This window comes from Zalophus californianus, chromosome 9, assembly GCF_009762305.2.
Source record: "Zalophus californianus isolate mZalCal1 chromosome 9, mZalCal1.pri.v2, whole genome shotgun sequence".
Classification (NCBI taxonomy): domain Eukaryota; kingdom Metazoa; phylum Chordata; class Mammalia; order Carnivora; family Otariidae; genus Zalophus; species Zalophus californianus.
The window spans coordinates 133,437,465-133,464,019 of NC_045603.1; the positions used below are offsets into that span (position 1 = coordinate 133,437,465).

Sequence of the window (26,555 nt, forward strand, 5' to 3'; positions counted from 1 at the left end):
TTGAAACAAGGAAGAGTAGGGAGTAGGTACATGCCGATAGTATAAAGAGGGTCGAATCTAACATAGAATTTTAAAGTTGGAGATAATCTAGTTACATTTACATACACCCAATTACATACACCAAGGGCACGTGACCATTGTCTCTGTGCAGGAACCAAACTCACCCGCAAGCCTTAATCAAATACGGCTTTCTGGGTACCCCCTCCAGAGTTTCGGATTCAGAGTTTCTGGGTGGGCCCAAGAATTTGTGTTTCTAGCAAGTGCACAGGTGATGCCGCTGCTGCTGGTCCCAGGCCACGTCACGAGAGGCGCTCGGCACCATTCCCGCCCGTGACCAATGCAGCCAGGGTTTGCTTGAACACTTCCAGCGAGGTGGGCTGTGACTGCTGCCTCTGCCCACAGGGGACATCTTTCCTAGAGCTTTTTGAGGCTGCACAAAGAGTGCTTCCCAGTAACCCTACCTCGGTCCTAATTCTGCCAGCTGGAATTACTCTGTATACACCTAATCCCCATATAAATGCCTACACAACAGACTTATCCTAAGGAAAAGAGCAGATAGGCTCTGTTTGGCAACTAATGTTGATCTGTTCCATTCTAGGGAATGCCTGTTCATTCTGTTCTGCCATCCAACTCCCAACGAGTTCCGATTTTTTAAAAATTGGGGTACACGTAGAATAAAGTGTATAAATCTCATGTGTACAGCTTGATGAATTTTCACATGTGTATACACCCAGACAGCTACTTCCAGGCCAAGACAGAGTATTTTCACCACCCCAAAGGACTGCCGCACCCTTTCCCAGTAGGTACTCACCCCCCAAAGGTGGCTACCATTCTTCACCATCATTGGACAAGTCATGCTTGCTCTTGAGCTGTATGTAAATGGAAGTCTAGCGAGTATTCTCTTCTGTATCTATGTTCAAAATGACTACGAGATGCCGTATAGACAGCAGTAGTTCTTTCCTCTTTGCTTCATGTACTGTCCCAAGTTTCATCTGTTGAATTGTCTTACATTTAATTCCCTGGCCCTTTTCCTGTTTTGTATATTTTTAAGGTTTATAATAACATTGGCTGGCCTGAATCAGACCAGCCCAAGTACAGTCATCCCCCTTACCCATGGTTTCGTGTCCCTCAGTCACTGTTATCCCCGATCACGCACGGTCCTGGAAGCAGATGGTCCTCCTTCTGACGGGTGGTCAGAAGGCAGTAGGAGCTTCATGCTGCGTCACAGTGCCTACGTCCCCCACCTCGCTTCATCCAGCATGTAGGCACTTTATCCTCTCACGTCATCCTAAGAAGGATATTTTGAGAGAGAGACCACATACACATAACTCCTATTGCAGTATGTTCTAATAATTGTATTTTATTATTAGCTGTTGTTGTTAATCACTTACTGTGCCTAACTTATAAATTAAACTGTGAATACATATGTATGTATTCAAAAAAGCATAGTATATACAGGGATAAGGGTGGGGATAAGGGGGGACTACGGTCCATGACATCACTTGACCTTTTCAGTAGTGTGATTTTGGTAGACCATTAACCCATTTTGCAGATGAGATAACGAAAGCTCGGTAACTTGCCCAAAGTCTCACAGGTAAAGAGAGGTTGAGCCAGTATCGAATGCAGGTCCTTCTGACTCATTCGTGATTCCGAGTTCTCAGCTGTGTTATCATGCCTCTCACTCTTGCTGCTTTACCAGTAATCACCAATGAGAGACTGACCCGGAAGAGCATGCAGGTTCCTTCTCTTTCAAAAACCTTTCCATTTTCAGCCTTTCTTCCTTTCGTCTCTGTAGTGGTTCTCAGGTGTTGTCGCCCGTGCTGGTGAGCCGGAGGCTGGCACTTGTCAACGTGCCATTGAGATTTTCCCAGCTCCTTCCTCAGATGGGCAGATCTGTTGGAAGCATATTATCTTTCATACAACTGTCTTCAATAAGAAGAAGATCTCCTAATTGCTGGCTTTCTGGTCACTTCTGAAACCTCTGCCCTCAATGGGTGCAAATAATAGAAGAATCAGTTCTGCCCTGTGGTTCCTGTTAAGGTTACACCTAAATTGTCTCTGAAAAATAATTGTCTGTTCTGTGGAAGGAAATGTTTAAACTTCCTTTGATTTTAATGTCTAATAAACCCTTAGCAAGAGGAAGTTTATTCTTACGTACAAATTACCATGGGCCAATTGTGCCTTATTTCCTATTTTATTTTGCTAATTAGGGATGGGAGATTGCTGATCAGCTCACTCTATGCATGGCATCAACTTGAATAGATTTAAAAAAAAATGATCAGATACTTTGCAGCAGTTTTAAGCCTGGCTTTGATTCAGTATCTGGATAAAGTCTCCACATATACTGACATTTATGTATCCTCCATTTTATTTTTATATTCCTCGTGGCACATGCAGAGCTAAAAAATTTGAATTTCTGTTGTTAAGTATATAGACTTGGTGGTGTTTGGATTTATAAAGGTGGGTAGTCTGCAAAGTAATTTCCTGTTGGTCAGGAAGGTCAGGAGTAAAAAACGGGCTGTGCTGTACTTAATCTTTCATCCCACTAATTTTTCTTAAATCATATAAAATCCATTTATGGGTTTATCTTTCTGTAAGTCTAATTTATATTTGAAGATTTCTGCTAGGGGAAACTTTGGGAGTTTTGTCTTGTTTTGTTTTTTAAAGAGCCATAAACTTTCTAGACAAACAGTATGTTAGGGCAACCAAAAGATTGGTGGGGGTAGGTGTTTCTTCTGGAAGACTTCCATATAGAAGGAGTGATAGAATTAGACCCCACCCATTTATACTCTAATGGAATAGTGGATCCAGACAGACATTGACAGTGTCTGGTAAAACTATGAAGTGAAAGATCGATGAGGAGCTTTATAATGGGTGATCAGATTGACAATATGGGAGCCCACCATCTTTCTTACTACAGCTGAGAGCAGACAGGTAGATACTGTGTGCTTCTGGTGTGAAAAAGGGTAAGCACTCAGCCTCACCTCATCACCTGTGCAGTGTTCTTGTCAGTGGTACTGACCTGCGTCCAAGCAAGCCTCTGACTTTCCTACCAGAACGCAGGGAAGCAGAGAACATGGAGCTGGGGTTCTCAACATCGACTGCACAGTAGACTCACATGGGGGATTTTTAAATTTCTGATGCCCAGGTTACGTGCCAGACCAATTAAATGAGCTCTTGGCCTGGGTATTGGTATTTTTTTCTAGTTCCCCCAGATGTTACAGCACAAACCAAGGATGGAAACCAGGGGAATCAAGGAGGAAGTTAAAAGATAAGACAAAACAATCATGAAAATGTGAGAATGTGAGAAACTCCACAGGACAAATAACCAGGGTTTTACAACACGTTTACATAGCATTAGAAGAAACACTTGTAAATTAAAAGAGATTTAAGAAACATAAACCCAATGTGGTGTGTGGTCTGGCCTTTTTTTGATCCAGATTCGAAGGAATCAGCCATATCAAGACACATTCTAAAGAATCAGGAGAATTTCAATACAGACTGAGTATATTCGGGGATAATATGACATTGAGCATTGGTTTTGTAATTTGTGATGATGTGATTTGTGGTTATGTAGAAAAAAGTCCTTATAGTTAGAGGTACATACTGAAGTATCTACAGATGAAATATGATGTCTGGGATTTGTTTTAAAATACTCAAGCAAGAGATGGTGAGGGGATTCATAAAAACAGATATGAAAGATTGATAAGAGGTTGATAATTGTTAAAGTTGGGTGAAACGTACATGGGGGTTCATTTTACTATTCTGTCTACTTTTGTGTGTTTAAAAAATTCACATAAAAGATGAAAAAGAAGGCATAAAGGTGAAATCTCTAACATCTCTTGCACTGTGATGGATTATTGGTATGAAGTCTGTGAAACTCATGTGGAATATAAACCTGCAATAAAATAAAGTCTAGCCCGTGTGTCCATGCAAAACAGCCCTGCTTCTTTTCCAAAAATAATATTGATACATGCAGTTATGAATTATGTTTATATCTTGTTTGCAGTTGATTCTGGGCCGCCTCCTTCTACTGTTATCAACCAAAATGACACTTTTGCCAAAGTCACTTTTAAGCCTAGTGTGGTCCAACAAGCCAGGATTGCTCAGAATGGCGTTTTGGGAGATTTCATCATTAGATATGATGTCAACAGGGAACAGAGCATTGGGGACATCCAGGTAATGGGCTCATTGTTGCCATTTTGTGTTAGTTGCTTGATACTTTTAGTTAGACTCAGAATGAGGATTCCAGTTTTTATCTAAGGGAGGGAGAACTTTCTGGTTCTTAGAAATTTGTTTTAACCTAAAATATGTCTCCAAGGGGACTAGGGTGTTCCCTTCGTATTTCCTGCTTCAGTAATCTGGAGAGCAAATGAAATCTGTAATGTAATTTTCCCTGTGGTGTTTTAGATGAAGTTAGAATTTTAGTTCATCTTCAATTTTAATTAAGAGGGCCTGGTCCATGGCTCATTTCCCTTTAGGTTTTATGGCTCCAGAGACAGGGTGGGAATATTAAGATGCATTAGCATGCATCCAGAATGTAGACAACTTTGACATCTCAACTTGTAAAAACCACGTATTAGGAAGCAGGAATTCCAAGTGGCAAGGGCCCTAGGGGGTGGTTAATTAAAATTGAATTAGTCAACATAGGCGGCAAGTTTTAAAGGGATGATTTTATCTTTATAAAATCTGTTTCATGTGTTTCATTCATTGTAGAAGTTATATAGACTGTCCATTTTACATAGTTTTCCTGCCTATTCCAGGCATATTTTTACTTTCTCTTCCTCCACCAGGTTCTAAATGGCTATTTTGTGCACTACTTTGCTCCCAAAGACCTACCTCCTTTGCCCAAGAACGTGGTATTTGTGCTTGACAGCAGTGCCTCCATGGTAGGAACCAAGCTCCGGCAGGTGAGTGAGGCCAACTGCCAATTTTATTCTTTCTCACTTTTGCCTGGAAGCTTGATGCACTCTGTGAATAAAATGCAGTTGATGCCAAATGTCTGCTTTACCATCCAGCTATTCCTGCCTACACAGAACCTTCCTGAACTGATGATCCAATTCAGCCATTGACATAAACTATCATTTCAGGATGGTGTTTAAAAAAGAGAGAGAGAGAGAGAGAGCAAAGGGGCATGTATAGAGACACTTTGAAAAAAAGGGGACTGGAAAACTAGATTCCATCAACAACAGCACTGTTGTTGATGGAATAATTCTGTTTGGTAATCATGTCCTTTCAGAGCAATGGAAGAGAGTCATTGGCAGCCCTGTTGGCCTACCCTTAGAACAAAGAACTCCCATCTCAGTGATTCAGGAGTGAAATTCCTATTGCATTTAGGATAAATGTTAAAATTCTAGGGATAGGGACACCTGGGTGGCTCAGCCGTTAAGCGTCTGCCTTCGGCTCAGGTCATGATCCCAAGGTCCTGGGATCGAGCCCCACATCAGGCTCCCTGCTCAGCGGGAGGCCTGCTTCTCCCTCTCCCACTCCCCCTGCTTGTGTTTCCTCTCTCGCTGTGTCTGTCTCTGTCAAATAAATAAAATCTTTAAAAAAATAAAATTCTAGGGATAGGAGGGACATTAAGGGACGTTTCGTCTATGCTGAAATATTAAACTATATTGAAAATATAAGTATTAAAAATTTTTTAAAAAGCCACTGGAAAGGGCTATTCCTTATCTTACTCTGGTATCATAAAATCTCACAAATTTGCTTTTATAATATAGTTTCAACTCACATAACAGAAAAGAAAAAACGCTACTGGCTCCCAGACCAAATTATAATTCTACATTCATCAAACAGTTCTCTTAGTTTTTCTGTCTTAACTCATTATCTGTTTTTATCAATTAATAATAAATATGTGGTTTAATAGTACCTCATACCTCAAAAGAACCATCTACCCTACCTCCTTCCACCCCTACATTCCATTCCACATGTAGCTGAACCTGATCTTAGCTGATAAACTCTTGTAAATATTTTCTCTCAGTTACTACTTTGTAAGTTCTTTCCTTGACTATTTATATTTAAAAAATCATGTAGAATCTGTTGATTTTTTTCTTCATGGCATCTTATTTTTCTCCGCCCCAAAACAGTAAAAAATACATTCCATGCAAAAATAGGGTTTAACTCTTTTCTTTCAGAAGATTGCCTGATATAATTTCTAACTTGTATAGGAACAAGATAACTTCGCCCTGTCAGTCAGTTCCGTGTAGTTCTTCCACATCACATCCTTGTACAGAATTCAACCTGCTAACTTCTCCACTTTGATTGCTTTTCCTTCCTTTTGCATCTCTGTCCTTCCATCTGGGATTACTTTTCTTTCGCCTGAAGAATACTCATCAGGGTCTTCTTCTTTTTTTTTTTTTTTTTTTTTTTTTTTTTTATTCATGAAAGAGAGAGAGAGAGAGAGAGGCAGAGGCAGAGGGAGAGGCAGGCTCCTCGCCTAGCAGGGAGCCTGATGGGGGACTCAATCCCAGGACCCTGGGATCATGACCTGAGCCGAAGGCAGACGCTTAACCATCTGAGCCACCCAGGCGCCCCTCATCAGGGTCTTCTTAAATGTGGGTCTGCCAGTAAAGAATTCTCTTAGTTTTTGTTTGTCTGAAAATCATTTATTCATTTTCATTCTTGACGGATATTTTTATTGGGAATGGAATTCTGCGTTGACAGTGATTTTCTTTCCATTGAGGATAGGTCCCATTGTCTCCAGGCTTCCATTGTTACTGTTGATAAGTCAGTAATCATACTAACGGTTGTTCCTCTAAATGTAATCTTTTATTGTTGACTGTTTTTAAGAGTTTCCTCTTTATCTTAAATTTTCTATAGTTTTAATATGATTTCAGAGGTGGATTTCTTTCCTTTTTTTTTTTTTCTGCCTGAGGTTGCTAGGACTTCATGAATTTGTGGATTCGTGGGAAAATCCTCAGCCATTATTTTTGAAATCCCATTGGCTCACTTCTCCTGGGATTGCAGTGTTAGAAAAGTACCCTGTTTCCCTTGCTCTCTTCTATTCATTCCTACTTTGGCCTTTCCATACTTCATTCCAAACCTATCTTACAGTTCACAGATTCTCTTTTCAGGTATGTCCAGTCAGCGCTCAAACTCATCCACTGGGTTAGTTCAGTTACTGCATTTTTTAATTCTAGAATTTCCATTTGGTTCTTTTCAAATCTGTTCTGTCACTTTTTAGAATGTTTAGTTATTTCACAAAGTTTTTAATAACATTTTTTATTTTCTTGAGCATCATAAACATAGTTATTTTAAAGTCCATATCTGATAATTCTAAACTTGAGCCCCTTAGGAGCTGTTTTTATTATTTTTCCTCTCTCCTTGTGTGACTGGTCATTTATGATTGCATGATGAACATTGTATTCAAACATTTGTTTGTAGAAATAGTTGAAGGCCTAGGATGATGATCTTTTCTGCTAGAGAAAGTTAGCGATGTTTCTGTCAGGTACCTGGAGGATTATAATTTGGGATCATTTTTTTTAAAGATTTCTTTTCTTATTTTAGAGAGCTCGTGCAAATGGGGGGAGGGGCAGAGCCCGCATGAGTGCAGAGCCCAATGTAGGGCTCAGTCCAACAACCCTGAGATTATGACCTGAGCTGAAATCAAGAATCGGCCACTTAACCAACCGAGCCACCCAGGCGCCCCAATCTGGGATCATTTTAGTCCATTTTCAGGGCTTGGGATTTTTCTGGGCAGCCCAGATGGCTCAAAGCTGGATTGCAGTCCTTTCAAGACTGGTTTATTTCTGTATAGCACAAAATGTAGAGGTTTACCAGAGCACCCATCCCTGGTGGGCTCTGGACTTCAACTTTTGACCCCCTAAGCTACTAAAGTGATGCTCAGCTTCTCAGATACTTCTTTGGCCTTGACAAGCATCCTTTAGATAAAAGTGATCCCAAATGCTGAGACTGCCTCTTTAAATTTTCATCTTTCCCAGATATATTTTCTCAGTATTTTGATACTCAAGATTTTTTAAAACTATACATTTTGTATATTGCTTTTTTAGTTGTTTACAGTGGGAAGGTTGGGTACAAATTAAATTAGCTGGAGGTTTTCTTTATGGGCAGTGTTTCCCAAAGTGATTAATCACACATACATGAGACATTCTTTTGTAGTGGTTGATTTTCTATTGATGTTTGAGAGGCCTCACAGCCTTTTCATATTTACTGAATATTCTGTAAAGTTCTTTGCTTTAGGCGCTGCAGGTTCTTAAGTGCCATTGTTATTTTTGTGACTCTGTTGGCTGGATAACAGACACTGACAGAAGGAGAATCATGGCTTCTTTGGAGACCTCTGTTGGCCATGGAATGTAGTGTTAATTAGGTCTTGCATCTGACCCAGTATGGTGATTCCAATTTGGATTTTGAATCAATTAGCAGTTACTGAGTAGGTGCCATGTACTAGGTTTCTCTGTGTGTGCCATGTCATTAAATTTCTGCGCACCTATAAATCTTCCTATTTTCTTTCTCTTTAAGACAATGACCTGGGGTGCCTGGGTGGCTCAGTCCGTTAAGTGTCTGCCTTCGGCTCAGGTCATGATCCCAGGGTCCTGGGATTGAGCCCTGTATCGGCCTCCCTGCTCAGCCAGGAGCTTGCTTCTCCCTCTGCCTCTGCCTGCCACTCTGCCTACTTATGCTCTCTCTCTATCTCTGTCAAATAAATAAATAAAATCTTAAAAAAAAAAAAAAGACAATGACCTTCATGAGGCCAGGGTTTGGGTTTCCTCTGGGGGAAAAAAGCATAACTTGATGAAGGTATTGATAATTAAAATTACTACAACCAATCTGAATTTGTGTTACCACCAAATACCTTGTATTTTGATGTTTTTACTTACCCTTATATTATGAATATATATAATATTATTAAATATTCCATAAAAGGCTGATTGTAATGGTCATAAGGCAGTACTGTTTCACAGAAATTCCTATGAGGATCAGAATGTTTTATACCTGTGGTATCCAGTGTGGCAGCCTCTAGCCACATGTGGCTATTAGCACTCGAAAGGTGACTAATGCAACTGAGGAACTGAAATTTTTTAATCTTATTTAATTTACTACATTTAAATTTAAGTAGCCACATGTGACTAGTGGTTACTGTTTTGGATAGTGCAGCTGAAAAACATTGACTCACTCCACCACCCGTGAGAGACTTGAAGTTATCTCCTTTTTTCGCTAATTATGAACAGCATTGGGATAACCATTCTGCATCTTCACACAAAGGTCATTAAATCACCCAATGGCTACAGCAGCTTGAGTGATTCATATCTTCAGCCGTCTGAGTCACATCAGGCTTTAACCTCAAACCCAATCCGTCCTAGTGCCCAGGATCTTCCACTTGCAGCGGGAGAACAATCAAGAATCTTCTTACTAAATGCCCAGAAAGGTAAATCCTGCCGCAAATTGTTCAGAGAAAACCAGTAAACTAAGTCAGGATCTCCTAGACTCACCATTAATGATAAAATAAAATCAGGTACTTCTTAAAAATATAGCATAGAGCATTTTCACCACGGGAGGCATCATGCTAAAAGTATGACATGAATTATTGGATAAAAGAATATTTAATCTTTGTAACAATTTTGCCATCATCCCCATTTTAATGATGCGGAAACCGAGGCTTTACACTGGTGGGTAACTCAGCTAGTCAGTGGCAGGGCTGGCTCCAAAGCCAGGTCTGACTCTGAGGCCCATGAATCAAACCAAAATGGCGCGGCGTCTTGGTGCAGGTTGGCGGTGTGATGTGACAGTGCTCTTGTGTACAATGGTATAAGGTGCCAGCGGATCCAAGGTGAACGCTGTTGACATTTCAAGAGCCGGTGAAGACGGATGCATTTCAGGAGGGATTTCCATGCACTGTGCAAGAGCAGTATAACGGTAGATGTCACTCCGGTTGCTATTCTCCCCTCCTCCTTCATTCCTGGATATTAAAATTCCGTTACTTGCTGGGCACTGAAAGTCTGGCATGCACTCTGCTGGCTTCTAAGCGACAGCATGGCCTCTTTCCAGGAGAACCACCCTGGACCAGCCAAACACACGTCAGAAGCCTCTAGGCAATTTCTAAAGCCTGTTGCTGCCTTGGAGTGTTTGGAAACTGTGACTGTTGTAGCAGCTCTCAGCTCCTCTGAGGCCACAGCACTGACTGAAAAGCTTGGTTGTGGAACCTCATACACAATGTCATGCCCGCTGGTGAAGAGGAAGATGGCTCCAAGCACAGGGCTTTCGTGGTGTGTCAACAGGCTTGGCAACATCGGACATTGGTCACAGGTCCCCTCGGCTCCTGTGAAGAATCATTCACTGTCACACGGGGCGGTGGTTCTTGGCTCCCCTCATCGTTGATGGGTCCAAAGTACTTCACTTTGCTCATCACAGTGAAGGGCACAGAGTTGGTATTTAATAATTTGAACAATTGACTTACAAAGAATTGTAAGATTTTTTTAACCTTAAAATGTATTCTCCCTAAAGGGTATGTCAGTACCTGGGCACTTTCTGGTTCTGGTCCTAATCCCAGTGGGAATGAGAACCTGGAAGCCAGGACTTGACCGGCTTAGGAACAGCAGCAGAGCCTCCCGCAGGTTGCTGGCACATGACTTGGCTTTGTTTTCTATCCCACAAGCCTCTGTCGGCGAATCTGCTGCGAGGGAGGCCTCATGCTAGGTCAGGCAAGATTTCTGCCTCCCGATTTCAGCTTATAAAACCTCTCAGTGGCAGGAGGGGCTGAGAAGAGCCACAGAAAATGTGATCAGCGTAGCCCTTTCTTTCCTGATTACTTTCAGGCTTAAAGCCCTGGCACTAGCAAATACACGTCCTCGGGAACAGAAGGAGAATATATGTCTGTGAAATACGTTATTCCTCGACCAAGGTCTACATGTTCTTCTCTTCCCTTTCCCTAATCTATGTAACTAGATTTACTTTCGCTTTCATATTAAGGAATTTGGTTCAGGGACTCTCTCTGGCAACCAAGCAGAGGTTAATGGATCGTTTACCAGATGCTTTTCATGCTACAACTTTCTACAGACTCGTTCCCATCATCTGTGCCATTCTGGGCTAATCCTAGATTCTCATGGAGCTTTTGGAAGTTTGTCTTTCTTTCTCCATTGAATTTAGTCATCAGTTTTGGAGGGTAGAGAACAAGCATGATGTTTCTTATCTGTAATTGCCAGATTAAAGTGAAGGGAAAGTGAAGGGAAACGTGAACATTGCTTGTGCTCATTCATTGGCTTACTTCATGCTCTAGATCATCAGTTTCATTTTCACGTCCAAAATTCAGCTTCCAAGAGCCATTTGGGCATTTTATGTGCAATCCTATAGGCAAATATCCTGTCTGTAAGCTCCACAGATTTGGGAAGCATCTTGTTTTTGGTCATTAGCGTACATATTCCCAGTGCCCAGCACTGTGCCTGACACTTAGTAGGTAATGATTTTTCTGAAATACATACCAGCACATAAACATTAAATGTGGTGCGCACACGCACCTTTGAGTCAGAGTATGTACCATGGAGTGGCCAGTATGTACCAAGCACTTGAAACATTTTACATACATTTTTTCATTGAATCTTTCAGCAGTCCAGTGAAGTAGATATTGTTATCCCCTTCTTATAAGCGAGAAGGTGAGGGGCAGGGAGGTGACATCATTATGCTAAAATACAGAACGCTGTAAGTAGGGAAGTTCAGCATCAAGCGCAGTCTCCCCCAGCTCTTCCCTATACCATTCTTCACTGTACCATTAGACATAGACCCTAACATCAGACCACCTCTCAAGAGGACAGGCTCTACCTGTCCTCAGGGCCAAGTGATGTGATGGGGGTGAGTGCACACAGAGGTCAGTTGCCCTGAGAGGCTGAGAGGCTGAGAGGCTTCAGCCAGCAGCTGGTGTCGTGAATGGAGCTGCTCTGCTCTGACGCATAGAATTAAGTATTAGAGATTTATTATTTAACTTTAAGCACACCGTGGGCATGGACAGGGATGCAGACATCTTTCCTTTCAGGGTTTGGCTTGGACAGCTGAGTGCCGGCCTGGAGGCAGCAGGGGTGGGAGAGAAGGACAACATCGGTGACTACGAGGCCCGTGAGGTCATGACCTTCATTCCAGCTATCTTCTTCAAAAACGTGTGGATCTGCCACAGTTTGAAAGGGAAGATGTTGGAAAAACATTAGGTTGTCAAGACAGTAGCTTTCATGTGATGGGGATCAAAGGAAGGGCAGCCTGAGGGTCACTGAGCGGCCAGGAAGACTGCCAGACGAGGCCAGCAAACCCAGAGGGCATCAGGGGAGTAGTGAGCTGTTAGAGGAGGCAGCTGCCTGCACAAGTGAAGGAGCTCAGGAAAGGAGGATGCAGGAAGGCCAAATGAGATCGCGTCTCGGAAACTTGGAGGGTCTCAGAGATGGGCACTATGTGGCTCTTGAACGAATAAAAATGGATAATGGAAGGTTTGGGTTCTCCTGCTTACCTTTTCAGGCTACAGGCCTTGTTGTAAACCTCTGAAAGCATGGCTTCAGCTAATAATAAGACTGTCTCGCTTCCCCCGTCCGGTTTTCTAGAACAAGGGTGAACAAACTTCTTCAGTGGTGACAGATGGTGGATATCTTCAGCCTTGCAGCCTAGATGGTCTCTGTCCTACCCCTCAGGTGCGCTGCCTAGCACAGAGGCGGCCACAGGCCATTTGCACAGAAGAAACCACGGGCAGCAGGCTGGACTTGGCCCCCAGGCCATCGTTTGCTGACCCCTGGTCTGCAGGGATGACTAATGGGCAGGGCTGGAAATAATTCCAGTTGGTAGTATTTATTCTTGTCTACTGAGCTGCTCTTGTCCAAACACGGCCACCAGCAGATGCGTGGGTCAGAAATACATTGCACAACAGAGATCTGGGGCTTCAGGCAGGGGGCAGAAGGCAGTGGGGAAAAGGGGAAAATGTGTTTTTGACTCTGACTCAGAATATGAGGAAATAAATGATGGACAGAGGGCACAGTATTCTTTCCCCTAGGTCACCACTGAAAACCTGGATTTTTTTATTTCAAAAAGATTCGCCCCTCCACAATGATGATATCATTTTAAATAAGTCAGAGGTACCCATTTAAAAAACTTTTTGTTGAGGCAGTTAGGATTTACCCAAACAAGGCCACATTTAAGAAGTTCTGAGGCTCTCTGAGGGAAGGCACTGTGTGGCTCTCATACAAAGGAAAAGTGAACAAGCTAGAGCTCTGAGTTGTCCTGCATGATCCATTCAGGGGGTACTCCTCCTAGTCAGCAGCTGACGGCACGGTCCTGGTGTCACCGAAAAGCCTAGCTTCTCCTTTCTGGCGTCCTAACTTTGTATTCCAGTCTCTCAGATCAGCGGACTTTCTCTGTAAAGGGCCGGGGAGGGCCCAAAAGGAAACTTGCTACAAGTAACAAGGAGATGAATTGCACGAGATAACACACGTGGGAGTCTTAACAGGGGTTGCCCCCCGCCCCCAGCCGGTGGGATTCCTCAGCGCTGCTCCTGCCCTGTAGTGCGGCAGCCCCCTTTCCCCCTGCAGGACTCCTGACTCGGCCTCCCGATCCCACCTCGGCTCCGTCTGCGCACTCCAGATTCTCAGGGAATGAGACAGATACTGATTACATGCCATGGGAGAGGCATTGGCATAGGGGTGCAAAGGTAAATACGACAGAACGTTTTTCTCTTGAGGTGCCCGGGGGAGAATGAAGTCATGCGACAGTTGTACGCGGAGTGCTCCCTGTGGTAGAGATGTGTGTATGGTCTGGTCATGGCACAGAGCGGGCGCCCATCAGTTCTTTGTAGGAGTGGAGAAGGGGACTGTGGACTTCTCAGAGCAGGGGTAGTGGAGTCTTAAAGGTCTTTTAGAAGTTGGTCAAGTTGGTGGGGTGGGAAGGGATAGAGGAGCCAAACAGGGCGGTGGATAGCATGTGCAAAGCATAGAAACAAGAGAAAACGTGTGTACCGGGGAAGCCGACTTAAGTCACTCTAAATAAGGACCTCAGAAAAAAGAAAATGAAAGCAGAGGGGGAGGCAAACCATTAAGAGACTCCTAGCTATAGGAAACAAACTGAGGGTTGCTGTAGGTGGGGGGACGGGCATGAAGGAGGGCATGTGATGGAATGAGCACTGGGTGTTCTATGCAACTGATGAATCGCTGACCTCTACCTCTGAAACTAATGATATACTAGATATTGATGAAATTGAATTTAAATTTTAAAAAAATTTTTAGAAAAAAGGACCTTAGACTTTTGCTGGAGAAAAGAAATATGCAACAATTGCATGTTCGTCAAACCAACATGTCACATAGACAGTGGAAAGAATTTTAGGGACGATAAAGAGCTTGAGGTAGTCAACAAAAGATTAATAACAGAGGTGACATAGAAACTAGTCCTTAAAGACGCAACAGTTTTCTTTTTTTTTTTTTTAAGATTTTTTTTATTTATTAGAGCGAGCGCACGCATTAGTGGGGGGAGGGGTAGAGGGAGAGGGAGCAGGAGACTCCCTGCTGAGCAGGGACTCGATCCCAGGACCCCAGGATCATGACCTGAGCCAAAGGCAGACGCTTAACCAACTGAGCCACCCAGGCGCCCCTAGGACACAGTTTTCTTGACAGGAAAGGAGGGAGTGAATTCTTGGCTGAGGAAAAACATGAAAAAAGTCATGAAGCAAGAGTGAATATGACATTGTGGAAAGTGGGGCTTAGAGCCTGAGACCCTTGCATAAAGCTGGTTCCTTTGAAGGACAGCCCTGTTGGTGGAACAGTGGGCAGAGAAAAACTCCTCTAGCTCTTCAGAATCAGTCCCCTTCTGCAAATAAGGATGAGTGTTACCAAAACTCAGAAGAAAAAGTAACTAACCCCCAAGAATGAAATTCACCTGGTTTTAGAATCTCTTCCCTCCTGCAACCAGAATCTCACTTTCCAGTCTCACGGTGTTAAGCGTATGGGAAGATGGAAGAAACACAGGGATGTCATCACTCTCGCTGCCTGGTGGGGGATGACTCCCCTTCCTGTAAATAATTTCTTGTGGGTACCATGGAGGTGTGCTGATACGCCGTGTTTACTTGCTACCTATTCCACTGTTTGATATTTAGCATGGCTTTTTCTCAGCCTCCCCAGTCTTTCTGTTATGTTCCTAGTGTTTGTCAAGGCACATCCCCGGAGATTTATAGCAAGGGCATAAGGTGGACCCACGCCAGGAAAATGGGAATCATGAGAACTCACACGTAGGAGAAAGTTGAATGAGTCAAAGGGCAGTCAAAGAGTCAGACACCAAAACAATATCTGTAGAATGAAACAGGCAGGGTTCCAGAATCCAAACATGCAGTTGGGCAATATAAACCTAACAATTTAGGCCAAGCACGGCGGGACTGAGGATTCAGTCATGTCGATCAGTAGGTGTGTCAGAACATGGATGGAGGACACCCATTACAAAGGAGACGTGTAAACGTAGGTGAAAATCTCTTGGTCAGCGTCCTCTTATTCACTTCCTGTCAGAGCAGGAAGCCACACCTGCGGATGGCCACGGGGAGCCTACAGATAGAAGTGGTAGGGCCGCGTCCTTGGCCAGTGTGAGAAGTGTGGGGTCAACACTGAGAGCAAATCTTGAGGAGTATTAACCTTATCTATGAATAGAAGTAAAAATATAATCTGTTTTGAGTCTTGAGTTATTTACCCATAAAGCATGAAAAATGGATGTGCTTAATCTCTAAAAAGTCAAAGATTTTAATGTTATTGGTAGAGAGCCTTTTAGAAAAATGTACAATGACATTATTAGGCAAATATTTCATACATTTGTCAAAAAAAAGTAAAAACATTAGGTAATGAATCTTAACATTAGCCAGAGCATTAACATGAGAGATCATTTGCTTCTCAAGTTAGATTAAGGTTATTCAAACACAAAGACTCGTGAAATGTGGTTATGTTTATATTGCAAAGGCTGTTCTGATACCTAAACCTATTCAGACCCCCCTTTTTTTTTTTTTTGCTTAAGCCTGAATTTAGCCAGAATTTAGTGTTTAACAAACATTGTCTTTCAGATCCAGTCCTGAAGTAATACCTATATTTAGGCTAAGAAGGTGTTTTTCTCTATGAAATAACCACCACTTTATATTTTTACACAGATTGAGTAAAAACATAAGTAATTAGGTATCAGAACAGAGCTGTTGTATATAGCCTAGCACAGTACTGCACCGAAAGAAGAGCATTTGAAATTAGAATCCAAACAGTAAAGAAAATTGCAGCATAGAATCATACACTTTTAAATACAGGAACCATACAATTTTGTTTAATTTAATATTCCCTTCATAATAGTATGAGCATTAAAATGTAGAGACCAAAGAAATAGTGTTTTCTATGTTTACTTCTAAGTGAAATTTCAAGTTACTATTTAGCATCTACTAAACTTTGAAAACATTAGAAGATGTGATGACTTCTCTTCTGAATTTTCCATTTATATAAAGCAAACTTCTAGTTTCTACTCTTTTTGTAAAGAACATATTGGCCACTAGAAAAATAGTTTTAGCTTCTTCCAACAAGATTCCTCAAATCTGACCAAGACACTTATTTTCGATACTTTGTTTTTTATGGATTGGAATTTTTATTTTTAATGTAAATTATATAATGAGGTTGGTTTTAGGGAATATTTGTGGCCAAGAAGTGACAGGAGGCATTGTGTGATCACTGATTTCCTTTGTGAGTTGACAGAACCTCCTGAGGGGTCCTTATACTGTAATCAGTGGAGTAACATTATTTTTCATTGTTTCGGTTTCTTCTCTGAAACCGATCTGTAGCTGGGTGTTTTTTGTTGTTGTTGTTGTTTTTTAAGTGTAACAATGACATAGACTTGAATATGTTATGGAGAAACAGTCTTTCTCACTCAATTTGCCTTGCTCCTAAAGTTGGGATTAAAAACAAAAAAAATCTGATAATTTCATGGGTCAGTCACAGTAAGATTTCAGAAAACTTTCCTTCGAATCATTGAAAGACTTGTAGTGTATAAATATATAGTTTTCTTGCCTCTTGTGGATTTTTGGTGATCTTGAAATACCATGGCCTTAAAATAGTCCCCCTGAAGCGTAACTGGTACCTGTGGACCGCAACTTCTACTGGCACCTCATGGTCACTGTGGTCTTGACCATGATCCTGACTCCAGAGAGACTTGGGACGGCACCATGAGTGGAAGCCTGTGGAGCGTGCAGACAGGTGCTGGGATGGCCGATGCATCCAGTCTCCTGCTGCAGGCTTAGGCACCTTAAGGTTGCCGTGAGGATCTGATGTTGCCCACTTTCATGGAGTCACAGACTCTTTTTTTTTTTTTTTTAAGGGGGGGCAGAGAGGGATAGAATCCCAAGCAGAATCCCTGCTGATCGTGGCGGCTGTCTCGGGGCTTGATCCCATGACCCTGAGATTATGACCTGAGCTGAAACCAAGAGTCGGATGCTTAACCCATTGAGCCACACAGGCGCCCCTGAGTCAGACATTTTTATTTGTGTATGCCCCTTTGCATAGTAGGACTACAAGGGCATACAGCCACCCAGATAGTGAGGACGTCCCCCTGCGGGCTAACAGGAGGACTGTATAAATATGCTTCCCCCTTCTCCCCATGACCCGTACCCACCTAGGGAAGGGAGAAGGCTGACCCATAGCCAGACGTAGTCCATTTCCTGGTGTTCTCTCTCAGAAACTTAGGGCTGTTTTCATGGTGTGTATCTGTTGATCACAATTCTCGTTGGTGGCCCAAGGAGACGTGAGAAGGGCTTAGGTTTCTTTGTGGGATTTTTTAAAGCTCTTTATCATAGGCGCCTTTTCTCTTGGGTTCATTCAAAAGGACCGTGTGGAAAAATGAAAGGGAAAATGTGCACTTCTTGGTAAACATTTTAGAATGAGGCAAGTGATAGCAGTGCTTAGGGGAACAGCACGACCATTCTGCTGAGAACATAGAATGGCTCATATCTACTACCCTTGAACTTGGATTTCATCTGTGATGTCATGGTTCCCCTTGTAAGATGCCCAAGAACCCAGACTTTGTGGTAAAAAAGGCCTTTTGTGTCAGAGTTATTTCCTGTCGAGTGTGATTTGGTGCAGACACAGAAATATTTGAGAAAAGCCGCGTCATCGGGAACCCTGATGGAAGTGGTCCCAGGGGCGGGCAGGCAGCTGGGTTTGTCACAGGCTCCGCTGACATTTCACTTGGAGGGTCCTATTGTACAGTGCCTCCCTGCTTGTGAAATGTTGAATGGTCATTCACGACCAGTGGAATGCTCACCCCCTTGTGGGGCTGTGCCAAGAGCCTGCAGCTGCGAGGGTTCCGTTTTGTAGGGAAGGGGGAGAGGAAGTGTCCATTCCTTGCCCTAGTTTACGGCAGGGACCCCAAGTGCACCGACCAGAGCTGCCTCCTGGACTCCCCTCCCTGGTCATGGTGCTGCCGAGGGGCGGCATGCATTAATCCCAGGGACCCGGCTCTGCCCTTTCGATGGACACCATCAGAAGACACCACGCACATCTCGTTCCTGAAGCTCCACAACAGAGGACCGTAGCCAACTGCACTGAATGAATGGAGACTCTGAAACAGAGAGTTTATTTGTAGTTATTTATGTCTACCTTGTTCCTGAAGGTACTTCAATTTAAGGGCAGAGATGAAAAGACTTAGTTAAGAATAACCCCAAGGCAGAGCTGAAATTAACTTCTAAGCATTGTTTTCCAAAGGAAGTGCTTCCTCCTTCTCACCTAAGGAAAGTACACATGAAATTTGTTTCAAGCAGAGAACGGTCCCCATTCTTCGCTGTTCTCGATACCTAAGGACTAAAAGGCGTCTGTAATGATCTGGCAGGCCAAGGTGCTTTCTCATGACCTGGATAGTGAGAAATGTGTCCTTTTATGTTATTAGTTGTATTTGTGCACCTTCCATTTTTCTTCAGGCCAGACACCATCTGGAATGTTCTGGTCTGTACGTGGACCGGTGTCTGCCCTCTCTGATCAGCAGGGAGCATGTGGGAGCCTGTGTCTGTGGAGCGGTGCCTCCAGGAACTGCTCCCCACCCACAGAGGAGACGCGTGGCTCTGGGGCTGCCCGGTCTCTAAGAACGCTCTCCTCCTCCTCAGCCACGTCCCCCTGTGCTCCTTCCTTTTCTCTCCCTCCGCACAGGGGATGGTCTTCCTGCCTCTTCCCGATCGCCCTCTCTCCCCAAGACTCACTGATTCCTCCCCAGCAGGCTGACCACCTGGTAGTTGGATACAGTAGCCCGAACCTCTCTTCCCAAGAAAGCCCCGTCCTCGACCCCGACAAGAAACATGAACAGTGGTGACACGCTGGAAGTACTCTGATGACCCCAAAGACTGAGCGTAGCTTGGCAATGCCGGACATCCAGCCGCCCTCACGAATCACACACGACCAACTGTATTCATCTCCACAGAAAATCTGTACGAAGTACATAATCATACATTGTATGTGCCTATTTTAAAAGGTCTCCAAGGAGGACATTTGCAGTCTCCGGTGGTCACCTAGTAACAATTTCAGGGCATCCTCACTCCAGGTGGCGTGTCTTGGGGTTTACCTGTCTCTAGCGGGCAGGCTGCTTCCTAGTGTGCAAGGGCAGTAAGTGGGGCTTTGGGGGCGGGGAAGAAGGCCAAGGAACGTGGCTTGCTGGGACATCCAGGGTCTTTCCCTTTAGGTCACATTCGTTGGAAGAGGGCCCTGGGGGAGAGGTGGTAACCATCTTTGTCCATCTGCATGCACTGGAAGAGTCAACTGGTCTTCTCCGTGGTCATCCACCAGGCCCTTAAGGGTTTAGACCAGCCCCTCTCCTGTCTGTGACACCTCTTTGCTTCCAGGGTAGTTCAGGCCTTCAAACAAGCTCAGACTGCACATTCTCTGCCTTTCTGGGCTTCCTCTGTTCTTTCTGGAATGTGCTTACCCTGTTCTCTGGATTGTGCTCTTGGGAAGTCTGGCAAGGTTGGTGTTCATCTTCAGCATGTAAACACAGTGCGCAGAAACAGCAGCTGAAGTCTACTCGCATTTACTCTCCTATCTGGACCTTCTTCTTTGCTTGTAAGCCTTCCAAGAATGCGGAGCGCCCAGGGCTGTCAGCCCATCTAAGGGGAGAGCAGGAGCCCACAGAGCGCTCAAGGATGGTGCTGGCTGCAGGCAGTGGTTAGCCGCTTCTCCCCAGGCCCCTGGGCGGGGGGCAGGCCATCCAGAAGGTCCTGATGCAACTGGAAAGGGAGCCGTGTGAGCCCACTGGCCGGCCTGCCCTCGGTGCACGTGAGGATACTCTGTAGCTGGGCTTAAAGGGTCCTGTGGTTGTCGAGTGAAGGGGAGGAGGGTGGAGACGCTAGAACTCTTCCTAAGGCAGAGCATGCATCACAACGGGAGGAAGATAGCTGCCAAGAAGCCAGGCCGGCCCCTCTCGAGGTCATTAGTGTACGATATAAGGATCCCTAAGGGTGTCAGCAGCTGAACAAAGCCCCGTCTCCCGACAGGCTGCCCCTTGTCCAAGCCCGAAGCCAGCCCGTGGTGCCCGGCCAGCTCCGAGCTCTGGCGGAGAGCAGCTTGAGCATTTCCCAGTGCGCGCCTTGGGCCTGGGCTCCCGGTGGGGCTGTCTCAGGGACGGCTCCGCTGTGGTCCTGTCTCCTCATAGCCGCGGGCCTTCAGGCCCCCCAGAGGCCTGGGCTGGGGGCTGGGGTGGGGCTGGGCCCGGCCGGTGCTCACGCCGGGCTTGTGTGGGCTCCGAGTGGAAGGAAGGGTGAGCAGTCGGAGTCCGGCCAGCTTCCTGGCTAGCACCGGGTCAACGCCTAGGGCACTCCCCCCACATCTGTTTAAGGTAGTTATCTGATGGATTTTCACTCCAACACGATCTAGCAGTCAGTTCTATGTTTCCTACGCATCGTCCTTCTCAGTATTATCTTCCCCGAGGTTCTCAAGGGTAGGGGCGGGGGTCTCTCTGACTTCCTTTGTACTCGGGAAGTATTTGGCCTTCCACACACCTCTCTCTCCCTCTCCTGCCCTCCCGCCCTCCCTCCCTCTCTCTCATTTACTCATTCCACTCACTTGTCTTCGCCGCCTTCCACAATGCCCTTCCTAGTCTTCCGAGCTAACCAGTTCCTTCTACCCTCCTATTCCTGCTTCCCTGTGAGGTCTTCTCATACCGCTGCAGCAGCCCCCGCCCTGTGTTCTCATTCTCTTTTAAATTCTTGGGGTGTTTACCTTTATTTATACCTCTAGTCTTACAGTTCGTAAAACGTGTATGCATTCATTTGTTCACTGAACCGTCTACGCCCCCCGTGTGTCGGGCACTCTCCTGCGCCCAGGGCAATATGAAGATGGCTGGAAGCTGCTGGCTAAGAACTGGCGGTACGGTCAGGGACAAAGATAAAAGGCAAATAATCACGGCTGGGTCATTATGCACTTTATAACACGAGTATTTTGAGGGCAGTGCTAGCCTAGAGGACAGAGGATCAGCTCTCTTTGGAGGCGTTAGGAAATATTTCAGATGGAGGCTATTGCACATCAGCTGGGTTTTGAAGAGTGAGTAGGAGCTTGTCAGGTGACAAATGGGCGTCAGGCCGAGGAAAAGAACCTTCCGTCACCGCTGTGACGGTACGGAGGCCTGAGAGAGCAAGACTTGCAGCAGCCTGTGACACTTCAGATGTTAAAGCCCCCATTTGTGATTGTAACACGTTCATGCCAGTGTTTTTCCAGCTAGGTGACAGAGCTCCTTGGACATTTATCCAAGTCCCTTTACATCTCAGGCACTTAATATTAACCCCAGCATTGCTCCCTGCCTGCAGTTTCCAAGCCAGGGGACGCGAGGATGAAGGTGATCAGCTGTGACCCGTTTTGCTTCTGTGTTGGTTTAGACCAAGGATGCCCTGTTCAGGATTCTCCATGACCTCCGACCCCAGGATCATTTCAATATCATTGGATTTTCCAACCGCATCAAAGTGTGGAAGGACCATTTGGTGTCGGTGACTCCGGACAACGTGAGAGACGGCAAAGTCTACATTCACCACATGTCGCCCACCGGAGGTAAATACGAGACCTTATTTTCTTGTTGCCTTTGACGTGATGATAAGCGAGTAGCTAATTTTCTGCCAGGAGACGAGGATTTGAAAGCTGAAGCCGATCACAGGAAGGGAGATAACTAGGTGAGAGCTTTCCCAGAAGCTTATGTTTCTCTGAATACCACGTCTGGAAATTCTTGTCTTCCAGGCCCTGAACTGATGGTCAAGTAAGTTGAGGGGGGGAAATACTTGATAGGTTTTGGAGCCTTTCATGGTTTATCTCACGGATCCGGACAATGAAGCTGTTTTTGGAAATTGCTCTTGGGTGAGGAATCAAAGCCAGAGATGGTTCGGTGTTTTGTGTACTTGAATGTTGGCACCTTGGGGAGCAGCGGGTGGGCTGGCACTGCTGAACCGTCAGCCTCTCAGCAGGGCTGCGCCAGCAAGTAGAGCATGCATCCCTGGCGGCCAGGGAGACGCTGTGCTTGGAAAAGTGTGATGGGCTCTGAGTCTTTGCACACTTGGCTTGGGTGTGGTCCCCGGGGAAGAGTGCAGAGGATGGGAAAGGTCCTCCAGGATTCTAGGGAGAGGAGAGAATCAGAACAGAATGTTACCTAGCCGTGCTGAAGGCAGGTTCCTTCAGTGCAGGACGTGGGGCTTACTCTCACTGCTCTCTCCAGTACAGTGGACCCATGACAGGTGCGCGGGTGCTGGAGCGTGTATGGAAGCTCATCCAGACTCCCTCTGCCCTTTCTACAAGGGCCTTTACAGAGACACCGTCTCCTGGGGCTGTTGGCTCGGTTAACTCTAATTTGGTTATTGGGGAACATATAAAACATCCAGTTCAGTTTTCTTCTGGCATTTTTTTTGTCTTTCGTCCATGTATTATTTTCTCTCCAAGATGAAGCTCTGATTTCCCAAATGAACTTCATTTAGAACTTGATCTTGCTTGGATGGAACTCTGACATGGGATTTCCTACCAGTCTCCACAATAGTGTGGTCTAGGGACTGATTTACTGGTTAATGAGAGAGATAAAAGATTGGATATAATAATATGGGAGGAAGTTGACAAGATCGTCAAGTCCTTGAGGGAGGAAACTCTTCTTCATCTTTGTATGACCCCTGGTTCTCAGCACAGGTCCTGACGTGTATAGCTCGTGCTCAACGAGTATTTGTTCATATAAACGTATTTCAGTGGCACTACTCACTACTAGAACAATGTGTGTGTGTGTGTGTATGTGTGTGTGTGTGTGTGTGTGTGTGTGTGTTGGTAGAGAGTGTGGGGATCGAGCTTTAGGAAACAGCTGATGTGTATTATGTTCTTTTGGAATCTACACCTTAGAAACCTAATTAGTTTCCTTTACTTTTCTCTCAGCATTTCATCACCCCAAGCTCTACAGGTGAACAGAAGGTCCGTCTGTTCCTCTCAGAGAAGGGGAATGGTAGGGTTGGGAGCGTAGGTTCTGAAGCCAGACTGTCTGGATCTGAAGCCAGCCCCACCGCGTACGAGCCACTGACTGTGTCTGTACCCGAGTTTACTCCTCTCACATGTGACAATAACAGGGTTGTGATGAGGATGAAATCAGTTAAAATATCTGAAGTGCTTAGAACAGTGGCCGCCACGTGGGAGTCCTCTTTCAGAGTCAGACATAGCCATTTTCCCCCAAGCAGTCCCTCTTGCTGGTGCACTTGTGTCTTCTGTTGAGCCGGGGGGAGGGGGGGGGGCTCTTGGCGGGATGGCCGGGGCAACTCTGTGGGGGTCTCCCTGTGGAGGGCGCCCCCCTGTTCTTAAGAGCACGGGACATGCCCTGGCTTCGCACAGGCTTGATTCCACGCCCTGCTGTGCCTTGGTGCCTGGTACTAGGAAAGCTAAGTCTGTCCCTTCGCCTGGGCTCTCCTTGGCCTTAAAGTGGAATAAAAGATTTGGCACCATTGCCAACTTGTCGATTAAAGGGAAAATAAACATCTGCCTTTTTGTCCAGGCTCATACGTCCAGAGGTCAGCTGAAACTAAGCTGGGCATTCAGAAAGGCAAGTTAGTGAGCCCAAAGAAACGGTAAATACTGTTTCAGCTGTAACTTTCCCTTACGTTCAGACTCTGTGTGCATCTCCGAATTATCAGTGTGTTTGCACAGACCTAGACATATATATATATGTTTTTTATTTTAGCCAGAAATTCTGGAGAATGTGAAACATTGGGGAGAAATCACCTGGTTCACTCAAACATGGTACATTTTGCGGGCAGATAAAAATCACTCCAGACTGGATGATGGATTGTGGTGATGGGTATACAGCTTTATAAATTTACTAAAGGTAATCAAGTGTGTACCTAAAGCGAGTGCCCTTTCTTTCCCTCTGGGACTCGCCCTCCCTCCAGATTCCTGTACCTAACCCCTTCCTGCCCTTTGCAAAGCTACTCCCAGGAAAGGAGTAGGAGCAATGGATGCTAAGGTACTGAAGACTTCTAAGCCAAGGTGCCGTCAGATGCATTCAGGAGAAGGGCCGTACAGTGGGATAATTCCGGGCCCTTCCCATTGACTTAGCAAACCCTTGCCAAGTGTCTAGATAGGCTGGCATCACCCCGTAGGTGCAGGTGACTTCTTTCCCCATGCACGTCCTCCTGCTACTGCTCGAACGGTGGTGGGTAAAGCACCACCCTGACCGTGTGCCCAGGTGAAGGAGGCAGGCACACAGGCTTGAGCTGGGGTGCGTTTTGGTGTTCCCCAGGCACAGACATCAACGGGGCCCTGCAGAGGGGCATCAAGCTGCTCAATGACTATGTGGCCCATAACGACATCGAAGACCGCAGCGTGTCTCTCATCGTCTTCCTGACCGATGGGAAGCCCACCGTTGGGGAGACCCACACGCTCAAGATTCTCAACAACACCAAGGAGGCCGCCCGAGGCCAAATCTGCATCTTCACCATCGGCATCGGGAACGACGTGGACTTCATGTTGCTGGAGAAGCTGTCGCTGGAGAACTGTGGCCTCACACGGCGCGTTCTTGAGGAGGACGACGCGGGCTCGCAGCTCATCGGGTCCGTACGTCTGTCTTCTCCAGACAGGGAGACTCGGGCTCTCAGAAGGGGGCGGAGGGTGGTGGGGTCACAACTCAGTACAGTGGGAGACGTCCTAGGGGGTGTTTAACCCAGGTCGATCTGGGTTCAGATGCTGGGCCCTGCTTTCTGACTTTAGGCAAAACTGAAGCCAGTCTTGCTCAGTTTCCTCATCTGTAAAATGAGGATTATGGTCGGTCGACAGAACTGAATGACAAAACCAGTGTCAGGTATTGTCAGGATGGCTGTTGCATGTTAGGTGTTCAGTTAGCTTGTCGTCTGCTCGACACTTCTAGCATAGTTGCTGGTACACTGTCTAGTGTGTTTGTGTTAATTCAGCTGAAGCGTACGTAGGAGACGTAGTGCTGTCTCTACTTTGTGTCCTGGTTAAAACCGGCCGCTGATTCTCTTACTGTTTTGAGATGGAGAAGAAACTAGCTCTTAGGTTTTCTAACTCCGTTTGGAGCCTTCGCACAGCTGTCATGTTGCCAAACACAGAGTATGACTTCGCTGTTGATTCGAGGAAGTGCTGACTCTCCGTTCGACATGATGTGCTTCTTTACAGCATGTATAGTGGATACTTCAAAGGAAGAGCGAGGTTTGGGTAGATTCGCAGCTGTTTAATAGCCGTGTTCAAGGAATATGCATTCTAATTGGAGGTCTCTAAGGTGGGCAGTAAAGGTGGCTCCTTGGTATGAGGCTAGCCACCATTCTCCCAGCCCCCAAGATTTCGGTCAAAGATTTAAATAAAAAGACAGATTTGCTTCCCACATTTTCACAATTATTCAAAACTATATTCGAAGAGGCAGAATCTAGGGCACTGTATATTAAGATTTAATAACGCTCTCAAAAGCAAAAACAATGACATTGAAACAAACCAACCACTGTCATATTACCAAAACCATCATCCATACACCCAACATTTATCAAGAACTTATGATGTGCCAGGCTTTCCTGCATCTGTTGTCTCTGGCGAGCTTCACAGAAAGCCTAGGGGCAGATGTAGTAGGGTCCAAGCGAAGCTGCCATGCAGATGACCCTCTCCTGTAATGTCTGGACACACTAGATTCTGCTCCATGAAGTCGCTCAGAGACTCCCGTTCCTTCCCTTCGGTTGCTCTGCACCCCTCAGGTGTCGTCTTTAGCTACACGGTTGAAATTAAGTCACTATCACATCTATATTCTAGCCCCAAAAAGGGGGAAAGAAAAGAAAACCAGAGTAAGAAGCCATTTTATTTCAAGCAAGCATTGCAGAGGTTGTACTTATCATTTCTACTCATATTCTGTTGGTGAGAACATGGCCGTATTTGGCCAGAGCAGAGGCTAAGAAATGTGGTTGATACCTGGATGGGTAGAACTCAGTTAGGGAAGAAGGGGAGACTGAGCCTGAGGGGACAGCTGGTAGTCTACCAGAGCAGTTACTTCAACATTCCAACTTCATAGAGGAAGAAACTGAAGTTCAGAGAGGCTACGTCACATGTCCCACGACACACAGCCAGGAAGTGGCTGAGCTGGCTTCCACAGCC

At 45.3% G+C, this 26,555-nt stretch overlaps 1 protein-coding gene across 2 annotated transcripts in view; it reads left to right on the plus strand.

Annotated features, from left to right (window-relative positions):
• ITIH5 (inter-alpha-trypsin inhibitor heavy chain 5) overlaps window positions 1-26,555 on the plus strand; it is a 78,645-nt gene that overhangs the window by 43,820 nt on the left and 8,270 nt on the right. For both annotated transcript variants that reach the window (XM_027593850.2, XM_027593851.2), the window contains 4 exons: window positions 4,010-4,179; window positions 4,794-4,910; window positions 21,833-22,001; window positions 24,703-25,012. In XM_027593850.2, coding sequence (XP_027449651.2) covers window positions 4,010-4,179; window positions 4,794-4,910; window positions 21,833-22,001; window positions 24,703-25,012 — 766 coding nt within the window. The remainder of the gene's footprint in view (window positions 1-4,009; window positions 4,180-4,793; window positions 4,911-21,832; window positions 22,002-24,702; window positions 25,013-26,555) is intronic.